This window comes from Carcharhinus amblyrhynchos, chromosome 9 (assembly GCF_965287045.1).
Source record: "Carcharhinus amblyrhynchos chromosome 9, sCarAmb.v2.hapA, whole genome shotgun sequence".
Taxonomy (NCBI): domain Eukaryota; kingdom Metazoa; phylum Chordata; class Chondrichthyes; order Carcharhiniformes; family Carcharhinidae; genus Carcharhinus; species Carcharhinus amblyrhynchos.
Window position 1 is genome coordinate 64,828,692 of NC_137332.1, and position 15,625 is coordinate 64,844,316.

Sequence of the window (15,625 nt, forward strand, 5' to 3'; positions counted from 1 at the left end):
CGAGCCGTTTTTGAAGGACCGAGCTCTGATTGGACGGGCGGGGTGGAGGGGGCGGGGTTTTGAAAGTTGGAGGCGGAGCTGGCCCGCGAGGAGTGTCTCTCCCATTGGCTGACATCTCAGCGGGTCTGATTGGTGACTGGAATGCGGCTGCCCAGTGCCTGATTGGCTGGAGCTCGCAGTTTGAATGGGGTATCGGGCGGGACGGGGGGCGGGGCGCAGGCTCCGCACCGCAGAGACGGGGAGACCGAGAGAGAGTAACGGCTGTTTACGGAGCAGCGGCCTGGAAACCGAGTCACCCGAGGACAGCAACAAGAGCTTTTGCTCAGGTTGGCAGAAAGGTCCCGATGGAGGTGCGCACAGCCCCGCGGTCCTACCGCGGGATCCCGGCTGCAGCTGGAGGAGAAGGAGGAGGCGAGGATGTCCCCGTCCTCACCCTCACTCACTTCGCCCGAACCCCCTTCGTCTGTTTCAACACCGTGCGGACCGGCTGCTCGAAATCCGAGGTGTTGGCCATCGAAAACCCCGAGAGCGTCCCGGTCCTGGTGGCGATCGACAAGTTCCCCAGCTCCAAGGGGTTTGCAGTCAGCGAACGGAAATTTGTGGTCGAGGTAAGAAGGGCAATTCCCTCGACTCGTGGCCAATACTGTCTCTGATTTTAAGTTGTCAGTTGCTTTTGGGTTATGGAGCTGCAGAGATCTGCCAGTGGCACCGTTTCCACTGCAGTCTCCAGAGAAAATTGAGCCGGGGTGTGCAGGTTAGGTGGACTGGCCAAGCTGAATTGCCCTTACTATCCCAACATGTGTGGGTTAGTGGGCTAGCCATGGGAAATGTGAGGGGTTAAAGGGATAAGCAGCAAACCAGCCTCCCTTCCATTGACACTGTCGACACGTCCCACTGCCTCGGCAAAGCACCCAGAATAATTAAAGACCCCAAGCACCCCGACATGCTCTCTTCCATCTCCTGTCGGGAAAAAGATACAAAAGTCTGAGGTCACATACCAGTAGACTCAAGAACAGCTCCTTCCCTGCTGCCGTCAGACTTTTGAACGGTTCTACCTTGCATTAAGTTGATCTTTCTCTACACCCTTGCTATCACTATCACTTTACATTCTGCACTCCTTTCCTTCTCTGAATGGCATACTATGTCTGAACAGTGTGCAAGAAACAGTACTTTCCACTATGCTAATGCATGTGACAATAATAAATCAAATCAAATAGGGGCTAGGTAAGATGCTGTGTTGGCGGACTGGTGCAGACTTGATAGGCCAAATAGCTTCCTTCTGCACTGTTGGGAATCTATAATGAAATTCTGATTTGAAATCAGATTCTATGTTCAGCTAGCTCAAATCCTGACACTACTGTAGCAGTGGTATACTGCCACAAAACCACAAGTATTGCTTTATTTGAAAGCAATATGCACTGCATCTCTTAAAGGATGTCCTGCTGATCTCCTACCACTTTCACTCAACTGTTCCCTTGCTTGTGTCTGGTTATCATTAAGCATTACCTTCAGTTTACAATAAATTGGAACTTTGTTTTAAATCATAGGCTTACAAACCATCTCGGTACCAAATTCTTTGACATTAAAATCAATGTGGTGTTTTCTGGAATATTTATATCGATCCGTTGAAGAGATGATTTTCTATCTTGTTAATTTCTTGAACAAAAGTTAGGGTTATTGCCATCCTTCCACTAATGCACGTTAGATCTTATGTCAGTATTCTGCTTGATTTTTGAAATCGCAGGACTTAATAATTGACAAAATACCAAACCAGATTTCTGCTGGGCAACTATGACTGATGCTGCTCATTTCATTAAGGAGAAGCTACAGACATATTTCTTGAAGATGACACAATAAGTGGACCATTTCTCACTTGCTTCATGCTCCTTTAAATGGATAATGGAGAAAGTGGATTAGATTGTTAAAGAACTGCTTTCATTTCGGTGTCAGTTAGCTTAATATCAGATTCATGTTAATCCCACCAACTACAAAATTGCTTTTGTTTATTAGTCACAAGTAGGCTTACAGTAACACTGTAATGAAGTTACTGTGATAATGTGTCTTGGCTATCTAAATTTCTGTCATCATTGGGAGAAAAATGTGCTTTTTCTGTCTTTCGAAAGATGTTGGACATTAGTTCGTAGTCATCTTTGGATGTGTGGTCACTGGTGGTGCAGTAGTTAGCACTGCTGCTTCATAGTGTCAGGGACCCGCTTTGATTCCCAGCTTGGATCAGTATCTGTGTGGAGTTTGCATGTCCTCCCCGTGTTTGCGTATGTTTCCTATGGGTGCTGCAGTTTCTTCCACAGTCCAAAAGACATGGTGGTTAGGTGCATTGGCCGTGCTAAATTCTCTCTGTGGACTCAAACAGGTGCTGGAGTGTGGCGACTCGGGGATTTTCACAATAACTTCATTACAGTGTTAATGTAAGCTCACTTGTGACTCTAATAAATAAACTTTTGAACTGTTACAATATAGTACATGGCTGTGACTAGAAAAGGATTAAATAAAATTGACACTGAATTCTGTAAAGTCCAAGTTGTGAGAGCTTACCATGGAGGGGCGGGGAGGTGGTAACAGAATTCGTTTTGCAGTTATGGAATTCACATATGGATTGCTGATGTAATTTATAGTTCTGGCATTTTATTGAAGTCGACTGGTGACATCATGACTTTTTTTGTCATTTTCTTCTTTAGTGTGATAAGAAATAGCATTTACAGTGTTGATGATTTTGCAGTATTGGCTGCATCCTGATACAGAATACGTGTTCAGAATTATTTAACAAACCCTAAAATTACAATGTATATCTTGGCATATATCTCTGTTTCCTGTGGGCATTATAGTATGTGGTGGAGCAGTTCAAAGATATGCTAGGGAACCTCTTCAGTGGCTCCCCACATTGCACTGGGAACCATCTGATACTCCAGTTTTAATTACAGTCTTTGGACAGTTCCAACCGTATTTAAGAAAGCATTTCCAACTCCTGGATAGCTATGTTACTGGATCCTCTGACTACCACCTACACTGATCAACTGCATCCCCACCCGATTTCCCCTTGATCCACCCTAATCTCCACCCATCCCCTGCCCCATCCTAACTTATCTGCTTTATGGCAACCAGTGCTGTAAAAAAGGGGAATGGCATCATCCTTAGTACCACAAAGGGTCTGGGGAACCTGCTGTACTGCAACGGTCTCGCTCAGCCTGAGTTGGATGATTGGGAGAGAAAGAAGTGGCTGCATTGTTGTGCAAGTCAATAGGAGTGGTGTGGCAATCTTATTGTGACTTCTCCTCGATGAAAGTTATGGCCCTTCATTTCCTTATTTATTTAATTGTGTGTGAGATTAACGGAAGCTATTGTTGTAATTGTGGTCTTTTGAAATATGTTCTTCCTTTTGCAGCCAGCAGAAAAATATTACCTTACCATAACTTGGACGCCAGTAGATGCTGGAGGTGTCCGAGAAACAGTGACATTTAATGTTGGCTGTGTGAAAGTTCTCTGTATTCTACTGGGCAAGGCAGAGAACCCACCCAAAAAGAAGGTGAGTGAATTTGTTCCTGTTTCTTAGTTAGCATTGTAAATGATACACTATTGACACACTACATTGTTCAGCATTTTATTCCCCATCCTTTATGACAACCATGCAACCATTACTGATGTTGACTCTTTTTAATTCCATCTTTATTTGGTTATCTGCATTTCAATTCTCCGACTCCTTTGGTAGTATTTGAACTTGTGGCACAGTGGTTAGCACTGCTGCCTTAGTGCACCAGGGACCCAGGTTCGATTCCTGACTTGGGTCACTATCTGTATAGAGTCTACACGTTCTCTCCATGTCTGCGTGGGTTTATCCATGTATCCCCCGGGTGCTCTGATTTCCTCCCACAGTCTGAAAGATCTGCTGATTAGGTAGGCTGGTTATGCTAAATTCTCCCTCCGTATCCGAATAGGTGCCTGAGTGTGGCGACTAGTAACTTCATTGCAGCGTTAATGTAAGCCTTCTTGTGACACTAATAATAACTAAATAGTAAAAACATGACTCTTCGTATCATTCATCTAGACCTCTAACCCATCACACAAACACTGTCGCCATATCCTTCCAGAATGGTCATCCATTAATAAATAACATCCTTGCCATCAGCTGCATTCTGTAGACTTTTTGCTTTGCAATCTGACCATAGTGGCAGAATAGTCCTTATTACCAAATTACACCATCTCTGGCCCTTTCTTCAAACATTTGTCAACTGCACCCTCCCCAAAATATTGTGCATCCTTTCCTTTGCTGTACTGTTTGACTTCATTTATAGTGATTTCAATCTTTATTGGAATCTGCCTTATGCCATTTTTCTAATTTCACTGCTGTCCTGTAATCCCATAATCTCTCCTTCCATATAAGCATCTACCCTTAGTCACATTTACCCCCCCTCATCACATGGTCCCTCTGCTTGCATGGTCTTAGTCATAGCTGAGATTGTATCTGATCACTTCCTCATGGACCATATTTCTGTACCCTCTTGCAAAGCGCTCTGGATAGCGGGGACAGGGGAAAACGTTTTCTGTAAATTCTTTACTAATGCATTTTGAAAATTTCAACTGTTTAACTGTTGGCGCTCTGCTTTCCCCAGTATTTGCACAGCTGTTCATCTGCACAGCTACATCCACCTTTGGCATCCTTAAAACCTACCATTCTGCCCAAATTCTTGGCTGTTTTCTTGCATGGCTTGAAGTCAAATGTTGTTTGAAGCTTCAGGAAGCACCTTAGGATGTTTTACTCCATTAAAAATACTATATAATTAAGTTTTGTTTATCCTTTTCCATTGCACTTGATCCTATCACAAATGACAAATATTTGCACTTTTCTTTCCAATAAACTTCTTTAAAAAGGAATGGCCATGATTTTTATCTAACGCAGCGCACCGATCAGCAACAATTCTGAACTTGAATGTTAACTGTCTGTTTTGCAAAAGTAAATTCAAAGTATTCTTCATTTCTTTTGTCTTTTCAACGGCTGTGGCGACTTAGACCAGTTGATTTTAAGCATGATATTAAAAAATCAAAGGCCACCAAGTTTACTTTTGACTGTTCTGGAAGAGGAATGATTCAGTGATAGTGGAACTGATAACGAATGGTAATTTCTATCAATTAGTCCATAATAGACCCAGAAATGATACAAAGGAAACAACATTGCAGTATTTTGAGAATTATGGGTCCAAAGTCACCTTTTCCTCTATGCTTGTTACACTTGCCACACGTTGTCTCAACTTCCAAAAAATATTTTCCATAACCATCTTGCAGCAGGCATTAGATCATTTTAACAGCACAGAATATGGAAAATAATTCCTCTGAAAAGGCATGATAACATAAAACAAGCACAGTCAAGAGAAAGAAAAGTATTCGGCAAACTAAGGGGGATAAAGGCTGACAAGTCCTCTGGACTTGATGCCTAATGACTTGCATCCATGGTTAATAAAGGAAATGTTGCAGAGATTGTGGATGGATTGATAATAATCTTCCAAAATTCCCTATATTAGAGAAAGGAGCCAGCGATTAAGAAACTGCAAACCTTGTATCCCTATTTAAGAAAAGAGGCGGACAGAAAGCATGGCTCAGTTAGCATATCACCTGGCAGTGAAAAAGTCAAGGTCATAATTAAATAATGTTGATTCTGTGATAAGGAAGTCATGATTGGCATATTTAAGAGTTGCTGGAGGGTGAAGAGTTAGTGGATGTAATGATCAAGATAGATAAATGGGGAGTGTTAAATTTGATAAGGTTCCACATTAAACATTATTGCACAAGAGCATCTGGTGTTTGGGTCATATGTTGGCATGAGAAGAGAATTGGCCAAGAGAAAACAGAGTTGGGTTAAATGGGGTATTTTCAGGTTGGCAAACTACAGTTAGTGGTGTGGAGCAGATATCAGTGCTAAGGTCTCAACTATTTACAATCTATACAGAATGTATTGGCCGGAAAACAAATTGTGAGGAGGACAGAGTCTGCTGTAGGAAATCAATAGTTGAGATGGGTGACTGAGGGCCATGCTGGCAGATGGATTATAATGAGAGGTTATCCATTTTGGCAGCAAGAAAGAAATCTTGTTTAATTAGAGAGGAACTGTGGAATGCTGTGAGAGAGGGGGACCGGGATATCCTTATACTTGAATTGGAAAAATATTAGCAAGCAGGTAGATCAAGTCATTAAGACAATGGAATGTTGGCCTTTATTGTAAGAAGGGATTATGTGAAAATGGAGAAATGTTGCTGCAATTGTACAGAATGCTGAGTACTACCTACAGATTTGGTCTCCTATTTAAGGAAGAATATACTTGCATTGGAGACTGTTCAGAGAAAGTTCACTCAGTTAATTCCTGGATGAAAGATGTGTCTAGATACTGGATTTTAGAAGAATGATGTTATCCTATTGCAGTATATTAGATTCCGAGAGGTTTGGCAGTATAGATATTGAGAGGATATTTCCTTTCATATGTGAATCTAAAATAGGGGAGGCATAGTTTCAGAATAGGGGATTGCCCATTGGGCCTTGAGAAATCTCTTCTGTGAGCATTTTGAATCTTTGGAATTCTCTACCTCAGAGCCGTGGAAACTAGTCATTGAGCATGTTTCAGGCTGAGATAATTTTTGAATTCCAGGCAAGTCACGAGTTATGATGAACAGGTATGGAAGCATAATTTCAGACTTACAGGACAGTAAAATCTTTTTAATCAATGATGTCCGCGGTTAATTGAGTTTAATTTACTCATGGAATACAACATAATAGTTCAGCATGAACTAATATGCAAGGACTTAGCAAGTAAATATTGTTTTATTTTTTCTTTTAACCTTCAACAGTACATTCATACATATAAAATAGTATATGGGTACTGGTTCTGGATAACTTCCTAATTGCTTTCAGTTATTAAAGTGATGATTTGTATTACAAGTGTATGGTGTTCAGTGTTTTAAAACTGCACAGTCTAAATACTTAATTTATTTCCATAGCGAAGCCTTTGGGAAACCATTAAAAGAAAGAAAACCTCAGAAGGTTCTGCTGTTTTGAAACCAAAAAGAAGTGCATCAATTGCCAGCAAAACGATAATCATATCACAAAAGGTGGAGCCTCGAAGTCCCCTTCAGTCATGTGAAAATCTCACTCCTGTTGAAGATAGAGTTCCCCCTCTTCACGATCCTTCAGAGTATGATGGTCACAAGATAATGCAATTATCCCCTATATTACACCCAAGTCAAGAGAAGGAAGAACTTGAAAATTGTACTCTGCTTTCACTTAAATGTTATATTAACTCTGTCCACAAAAGTAATGGAGTCACATTGCAAAATGAGAGGAGACTGGTTTGTGACAAAAAACCCAATGAACCTTTCATAGCTGAGACTTTTGTGGAGCCCATGGTGAACTTGGCTTATCAACCAGTGGAAGAGTATTCTGTCAAAACACCCACACGTTTTCCTTGTATGTCTGCTCCTTCTACTCCTGTTCATGTGCGTCGGATCTTAAGCCCTGATTCTTTTGTAAATGATAGTTATGTCCCTGATGAAGATGCTGAACTAGTTGTTGAGTCATCAGCGTTGTCACCAGACCAGTTTTTGAAAGATACATGGGAACCTATGAACCAGCCTTTGTCAAGATTAAGTCATTTACAGGCTGTTGAACCTACCTTGGATGAAGTTGGGTTGCAGTCTGGAAATCCCTCAAAACTGGAAAGGAGCAATGAACAGTTGGGCTTTGTGGCAACGCTCGGATCACCTGGGCCAGCGCTGGGTGCTCCAACTGTTATTAATGTGGAAGAGCTGGAGCCAGCAAAATCGAGGTTAACTTTTTTTGTAAAGTCCAAAACTTCTAATCACCATCAGAGTGCACAGCCACATAGACAGCACACATATCAGTCTACTGATCAAACCAAGCAGCTTCCTGTCTACACAACAACAGGAGCCAAAACTAAATCTATTGGACCCTGGGAGCTGGAGAGCAAAGTTAAACTGCCAAGGAAGCAAGCTATTGAAGTAAAAACAAATTTCAGTTCTCAGTCTGCCAGTGCTGTGTACACTGAAACTGAAAACAGAAATCCAAGTCTTGTAATCCAACTACCCATTTCAAGCAGAAAGAGAAGAAGTTCGGAATTCTTATCAACTGATGCACAGGAAAAGGATCCTTATATTCCCAAGAGAAAATCTGTAAACCTGGAACAATCGAATAGGAAATCAAGTGTTGTGAAAAAATACTCTTCGTGTGGAGGAGGGAAGCAACTCCAGAAAAGAAAATCTGGTATGAATTGATATACTTAATCTTGTGCAGTGAATATGATGGGTTTATAAAGAGTAAAAACCATAAATAAGTACAGTTGATGGATATAAAATGTTATGCAGTGATATTTGAAACTAAAGGAGGTACAGATCAGCATATTTGATTTATTTAGATTTTTTTCAATGTATTGTACCACATCCCATGGGCCTGTAATGCTGGAGGCCAGTTGGACTTTAAGAAAGCAATTCCAATTCTTGTCAGACACTTCTATAATTTAATATGATTATGCTATTGACTAATAGGAATAATGCATCTGCAGTTTAAATATTTTGAAATTGAACTTCATAGTGACATCAAAATGATCAGAGAACACAGGTCTTCAGAGTGCATGACATTAGGTTCAGCAATTCCAGTGCTTTCCACTAGATCATTCTAACCTTGATAATGATATAACTACTGTTAGAATTATAGAAGTGTTTCCAGTCGTGTTTAAATGTATTAACATTTAGCGATGTGAGGTTGGACATTTACTTAATGGTTCGGCTCTGACATATGAGTGTGCCACTCAGCTCCTCGTGATCTAACCATGTTTAATGAGGGCGATTCTCCCATTGCGACCCGTAACTTTTCTGGCGGGTCGGGCTGGGTGATGCACATCGTTGGCCTTTTTTTGGGATTTGCACATGCGCCGGGAACGCATTTGCACCTCCCAGAGCTGGAGAACAGTCGGAGTCCAGACCATGCTGGAAACCGGCGGGAAGACAGGTAAGTCATTTAACTTTTTAAAATGTAGTTTAAATATGTTTTGCATTTCATTATCAAGAACTTGCCAGTCCTGATAGCATCTCCCACCCCGCCAGGAGTACTTCATTCTGGTGGGGTTTAGAGTAGCTCCCCACGTTCGGCGAACTAGTGAGAGACCCTGCTGGAATGAAGGGAGGCCCCCAGGGGGTAGGGAGGTGGGGTGGTGCTGCCCCCTGGGCATAGGCACCTTGGTGCTGCCTAAAAGGGCAAAATATCCATGCCTGGGGGCACCTTAGTACTCCCATTGGGCAGTGCCAAGGAGGAGGAGCCTAATGTGGGCTGAGCCTAAGGGTGATCAGTAGTGGGGGGGGGTCCCCGCCACTCTGCATGGTGATCCGTCTGGGCTGAAGGGAGACCAGCGATCAGGGTGGGCTTGGGGCTGGCGGGTTTGCCGGGGTGAAGGGGGAGGTCTGCTGAGTAGGAGAGATTGTTACTGCTGGGTGTGGGGTGCTGGACATCGGGGTGCGGTGGGGGAGGGGGAGTGGGGCTGGCCTTAAGAATTGTTATGGGGGCTGTGGGGAGGTTGTGTTGTGGAGGGACTGGGGAGTGCTGGAGGGGGCTGGGTTTGGAGGGGCAGCACTGCGGGAGTTCCAGGCTGGCCAGCAATAGAGCTGGCCAGCAAACGGAGAGACTGACAGATCAGGACCACTGTGCATGTGCAGAGTTCTGGAGCTGTCAGACTCTGGCGCAAATAGCACCCTCCCCAGGGTTTTTAATGAGATTCCCAATTGTGATCTCTGCAGTGCAGAGATTTGAGTGTGAAGCTGCACTGACAAAACAGTCCTGATCTAGAACAATTTACCCACCAGTTCAGCACTTTTGGGACAATTGTTCCCAATGTTTCCAAAACAGCATGGTTCCGATCACCGCATAGCCAAGTAACCGTTGCATTATGCGTAATCTGATAAGGCCCTTGGTATCCAAAATAGACAGTAGTAATTAGCATATTGTCCAATTTAAGATGCAAATATGGAATACATTGTCAGCCTCTTGCCAAATAAGGCTGATCAGGGGTGTTGCACAGTTTCCACCTATTTTCAAAATCTCTGCACTTATGTTGCATATGCAATAATGTTTTCTCCTAGGTGGCATCATTTACCAAAATAAACGTGTGAACTATTCTCAATGTAAATTGCCAGTGGCATATTTACAGCTATAACTCCAAACCAAGGCCATTTGTGTATATGCATTCTCATGCATAATTCATTGTGAAGTAGCATTCATCTTTCTGTTCTTGTGGTTTTTAAGAAGATTGTTTTAAGGATTAATTATTAAGGTTTTAATAGGTTATGATGTAACTTTCGTATTTTTGTTGAACTCCACAGTTGCTCATGTTAGGTCCTCCACTACTGCTCAAGTAAAACCTGGAAAGCTAATGCCTGGGGTTGCGCAGTCACATTTTGCTTTTAGAAAATTGACTAAGACTGGTAGGTAAATGTACAGTATTTGCAAGCCTTTGCTACGTATTTTGTTTATTTACAAAATGTAAACTGAATAAATATATAAAGTTTTATTTTTTGAAGATCATTTCAATTGAAGTAGTAGTCACAGAAGTAACCTCATAATGTCTGAAGCTCATACCTATTTGAAATACTTCCAATTTTCCCAAGCCACTTAATACCCAATGTTTTTTTTAGTGTCATAGTTTCATATACTTTCATTATGGCTGGCATTAGTGCGCATCTAGAGATGCGTTACAATAACCATTTCTTATTGGTTAAAGTCCGAAAGACATGCTGGTTAGGTGCATTGGCCATGCTAAATTCTCCCTCTGTGTATCCAAGCAGGTACTGGAGTGTGGCAGCTAAAGGATTTTCACAGTAACTTCATTGCAATGTTACTGTAAACCTACTTGCAACACTAATAAATAAACTTTAATTTCATAGTGTGAAATTTGAACTTTTCTGAACTGGTGCACAGCAGCTAGACAAAATAAAATTGGATGGATTGGATTTACCTTAGCAATGCAACTTGATGGTTGAACCAATGCGGTATCTTACCATTGTGTTGTGCCCATTTTCACAGTTGTAAAGTGGGGCGTAAAGCGAGCAGCTAGGCTGGCACTGGTTTTCACGATTGGCACCATTTTACAAGTGCAGGGTTTCCGGCACGGCTAGCCTCTCATCGGAAATGGGTGAGAGGCTGATTAATTTATTTAAATATACGGAAATCGCATCTCAAATGTGTTTGGTAAGCCTGGCGCTCTATCATCCGGGCTTGCCTGCCTTTATGGTCTTGCTGGGAGAGGTTCTCGCCAGTGAGGAATACACATGCTCCTATTAAAGGGAGCTGTTGTCCTGGCCTCGCTGGTGGATCCAGAGGTCATTAAGGCCCTCCCGGGGAGTTCGAGGGCAAGGGAGGGGGGAGGTTACACCTCGGGCAGTGCCAGACTGGCACAGTGGGGGGCCGGGGCTAATAGGGAGAGGGGGCTTGCTGCCATTCTGCAGTGATCAGTGGGGAGCGAGAGGGGCTCACTGTCACTCTGCAGTGATTGGTGGGGACAGAAAGGGAGGGGACCTGTTGCCACTCTGCAGCAATCAGTGGGGGGAGGATGGCAGGTCTGTGGTGGGGGAGGTGGGTCCCACGATTAGCCTGGGCAGTAGAGGGGCCGACAGGGGCTGCATCTTGGGCTGTGATATTGGGGTGGGGGGGTCTGCTTCAGGCTAGCAGGGGCCTGACAGCGCTCTCTTTGCCTGTCAGAGCCCTGCTACTGTTAATGCGCATGTGCAGCATCAGATGTCTGCACATGCTCACTACCCATCTCTGCACACTTTTGGCGCTGTTGAGCCCCACCCACAGGCTTTTGCAGTGATCTACAGACTTGCTCAAAATTTTGCATCCAGAATGCCTATCGCGGGGCCTGCAAACGCACCAAAAAAAAACAGATCTAAAACACTCTCAGTTTTAAGTCTGCCCGGCATTTAGACAAAAAGTGGTAACATTCTGGCCATAATTCCCATGTGATGTTGAATATATATCTAATTGATGCAAGTTACTTTACGTGCAAAATGGTCTGTGTAGAAGGCAGACACTTTCAATGATGTTGCACCATTATATTTTGAACTTCCATGAAATGCATATATCTTTACAGTTTTGCTTACATGTTTTGAATGTTGGAATATTCCTAACAAGGCAGTTAGCTCATGGCTGTGCTGACAATCGAGGATTTTTGTGTTAAACTGTTTAATTAGACATCCTGTAACTGTTTGCATTTGGTCATTCTGGTGAGTCTCATCTGCTTCAGATTTCTATCTTCTGAAAGTCTTGAGCTACTTGTTCAGAATTTGTTTTGGGTAACTTGAGACTACAGTTGTATTTTGATGCAAACTATTTAAAATATATTTTCAATTACTTTTACAATGAGAGGTTGGTTCTTGTGTAATCCTGTCGGTGTTATCAATTTATATTTGTGATCTGTTTTATATACCATGTATTGAGTAAAATAAATCTACTAGCCTTTGATTCTGAATTAGAAGCAATATTTATTTTTTCCATTTTTAATGGCTGCGCAGATATAGACCATAACTAATTCCTTTGGATTGTGCTACTTATTGGCAAAGTGAGCAACTTTTTTATAATCCTTTGAATATTTTATGCTTGTGGGTTGAGTTCATAGATTATTGGAGAAATTTCAAACTTGGGGGTGATTAGCATTAATGTTGAGTTCTTCATTCAATCTAGATTAGAACATTTTTTGTTGGCACCTTGGAGAGGAAAGTTTGCGAACCATCAAAAGAATTGTCTTGAAGTGGCAGTGCCGGTTATGGGGCGATTTTTTTTTGTACCTGAACTCTCTGTCTGTGGCTGTGCGTTCTCAGAATCCAGAAATTCACGCCAATGAGTTTCCACATTCCAAGAGGCATGAAACACCATCGGACTGCAGAAAGCACATTTTAATACATTAGCATGTCATTAGCAAGCACGCTGTCTGGATTCCACCCCCTACTTGATATTCAACAGTTTCTGATCAGGGCACCCTTTAAAAATGGTGTCCCAATCACAGTGCAGTCAGATTTTATCGGTGTGTTTAGACCCAAATCCCTGTCATGCCGGTTTTCTCGCCAGTAACAACACTCTGCCATTTTTTTGGTAAAACTCCCCCCAGTGTTTAACTAACTATTCAGAATGCATTAATTCTAACAGAAAATGCCTTGTGTACACTTGCTGTTTATGGCTAAGTGACATTTCTTTCACCATTATTTACCACGGTTCAGTAATCAAAGGAATAGAGCACTCCGATTGATCAAAAACACTTGAGCTCTGCATTTTGTTTTCACATGTTACCAGCAAGTCCACACACAGCTTAAAGTACGAGTGCATGCTCCACAAACCATACTGAGATCACCTCAGTGGCAAAAACTCAATTTTTAAATTTGCTAATCAGAAATGCATTTATCCACACTTGGGATCCCAATTAAACATGTGTGGTATATGGCTGATCTGTTGGACTAGATTGTTGTACAGCAAAAGCTGTTCTGTTTGTTTCTTTATATTTATTGTGTTGAATGGCGTTATTTCCATTAATGAGCATTTTACCCATTTACTTGTATTTGCAGTTATTCCTAGACATCCAATGCCATTTGCTGCCAAAAATATGTTTTATGATGAACAATGGAAAGAGAAGCAGGAAAGAGGCTTTACGTGGTGGTTAAATTTTATTCTTACTCCTGATGACTTTACAGTGAACACCGAGTCCTCCAGAGGTGAGCTGAAATGGTTACGAAGTGTAGCTTTTAGTATTTACTATTCTCTTTATGAATTAAGTATATCATAAACTATTTAGTTCATAGACCCAAAATATTATATTGTGACATTCTTTGACAACTTTTGTGAGCATTAAGAATTTTCTTTTGCAAAAGTTTTCTTTCAATTCTGGTGCTGCCTTAACCCTTTCAGTTTTAAGCAGTTACAAAATCAGTTACAGAAATCTTTTCCAGACACTTGGTGCAGGAGAAAATTGCTCCCAATTTTTATTCCTGCTGTCATGATGATTCTAATTGTTGGAATTTGTTTTTCAGTGAATACTGCTACGCTGTTTATGGGTTCTGACATACAGCACCATAAAGTTAGTGTTCCTGCAGCACCAACCAATGAAGAAATGTCACTAAGAGCATATACTGCAAAATGTCGACTTAATCGCCTTCGCCGTGCAGCTTGCAGACTATTTACATCTGAAGGGATGGTCAAGGTTATACAGAAGTTGGAAGCTGCCATTGAGGCTAAACAGCTGGTTGTGCGGAAAGACCGATATCTCTGGAAAGACATTGGTAAATTTCCAAGCATATAGATTTAAAACGTGACCCCCAATTGAAGAATGTTATGGTTCAATTTGGATAATGTATAAGCTGAATGCGTTGATGGTTGCTATTCTGTAACTTCTGCCTGGTGTCCAGAACTGACAGACTACTCCAGCTGAGGCCAAACCAATGTTCTGTGCAAGTTCAACATAACTTCCTTGCTTTTCTACGCTCTGTCCCTATTCAGAAAGCCAAGGATGCTATTGTTTTATTAACCTTGTTCTCAATCTGTATCTACCACCTTTAAAGATTTATGCACATCTCCGATTAGGTTCTTCTGCTCAGGTGTGTTTTTGATATCACTCCATATTCTTTCTACCAAAATAAATCACTTCACATTTCTCTGCATTAAACTTCATTCGCTACTTGTCCTCCCATCAACAATCTGTTTATGTACTTTTGAAGTTGTGCACATCCTCTCAGTTTACAGTGCTTCCATGTTTCATATCATCCATAAATTTTGAAGTTGTGCCTATTGAATCAGGAAGTTTAAGGGCTCAAACATTGATCCTTTCTTCAGTCAATAAAATGTTAACCACTATTCAGTTTCCTGTCACTCAAACAATTTTGTATCCATGTTCTTGCTGTCCCCTTTCTTCCACGAGCTCCAACTTTGCCCAAACTTTGTGGCACTTCATCAAATGCCTGTTGGAAGCCCTACACTATACCAATAGCGTTACGCTCATCAACCTTCTGTTACCTCATCAAAAGGCTCCAGCATGTTAGTTAAACACAATTCTGAAACAATCTATACTTTCTTTAATCAACCTGCATTGTCCAAGTGGCTGTTAATTTTGTCCTAAACCTTCAATTCTAAAATCTTCCCCACCACTAAGGTTAAACTGACTGGCCTGTAGTTGCTAGGCCTATCCTTTTTTGAGCAACAGTGTAACATTTGCAGTTCTGCAGAACTCTGCCATCACCCCTGAGTCTAAGGAAGACTGAAAAATTATGGCCTGTGCTCCACAATTTTTTGCTTTCCCTTCCCTCCATATTATTGGATGCAAGCCATATTGATTTGGTGCCTAATTAACTCCTCAGGTGGTGGTATTGAATCTATACTTGCCCATTTTTATTCTCTCAAATGAAGATAATGGTTTAGAGTTATTTTCACTGGACTAGTAATTCAGAGATCTACAGCAAGATCTGGGGACCCGGGTTCAAATGCTGTCACAGTAGATAGTGAAATTTGAATTCAAAAAAATCTAATGATGACCATGAAAGCATTATCGATTGATATTAAAAACACATCTTGTTGAGTAATGTGA

The 15,625-nt window shown here is 41.7% G+C and overlaps 1 protein-coding gene across 1 annotated transcript in view; it reads left to right on the top strand.

Moving 5' to 3' along the window:
* Positions 1 to 317: 317 nt before the first annotated feature.
* aspm (assembly factor for spindle microtubules) overlaps positions 318 to 15,625 on the top strand; it is a 72,052-nt gene continuing 56,744 nt past the window's right edge. The window contains exons 1-6 of the mRNA XM_080195854.1: positions 318 to 608; positions 3,401 to 3,541; positions 6,999 to 8,277; positions 10,386 to 10,487; positions 13,617 to 13,763; positions 14,079 to 14,327. Coding sequence (XP_080051980.1) covers positions 345 to 608; positions 3,401 to 3,541; positions 6,999 to 8,277; positions 10,386 to 10,487; positions 13,617 to 13,763; positions 14,079 to 14,327 — 2,182 coding nt within the window. The 5' untranslated portion in view covers positions 318 to 344. The remainder of the gene's footprint in view (positions 609 to 3,400; positions 3,542 to 6,998; positions 8,278 to 10,385; positions 10,488 to 13,616; positions 13,764 to 14,078; positions 14,328 to 15,625) is intronic.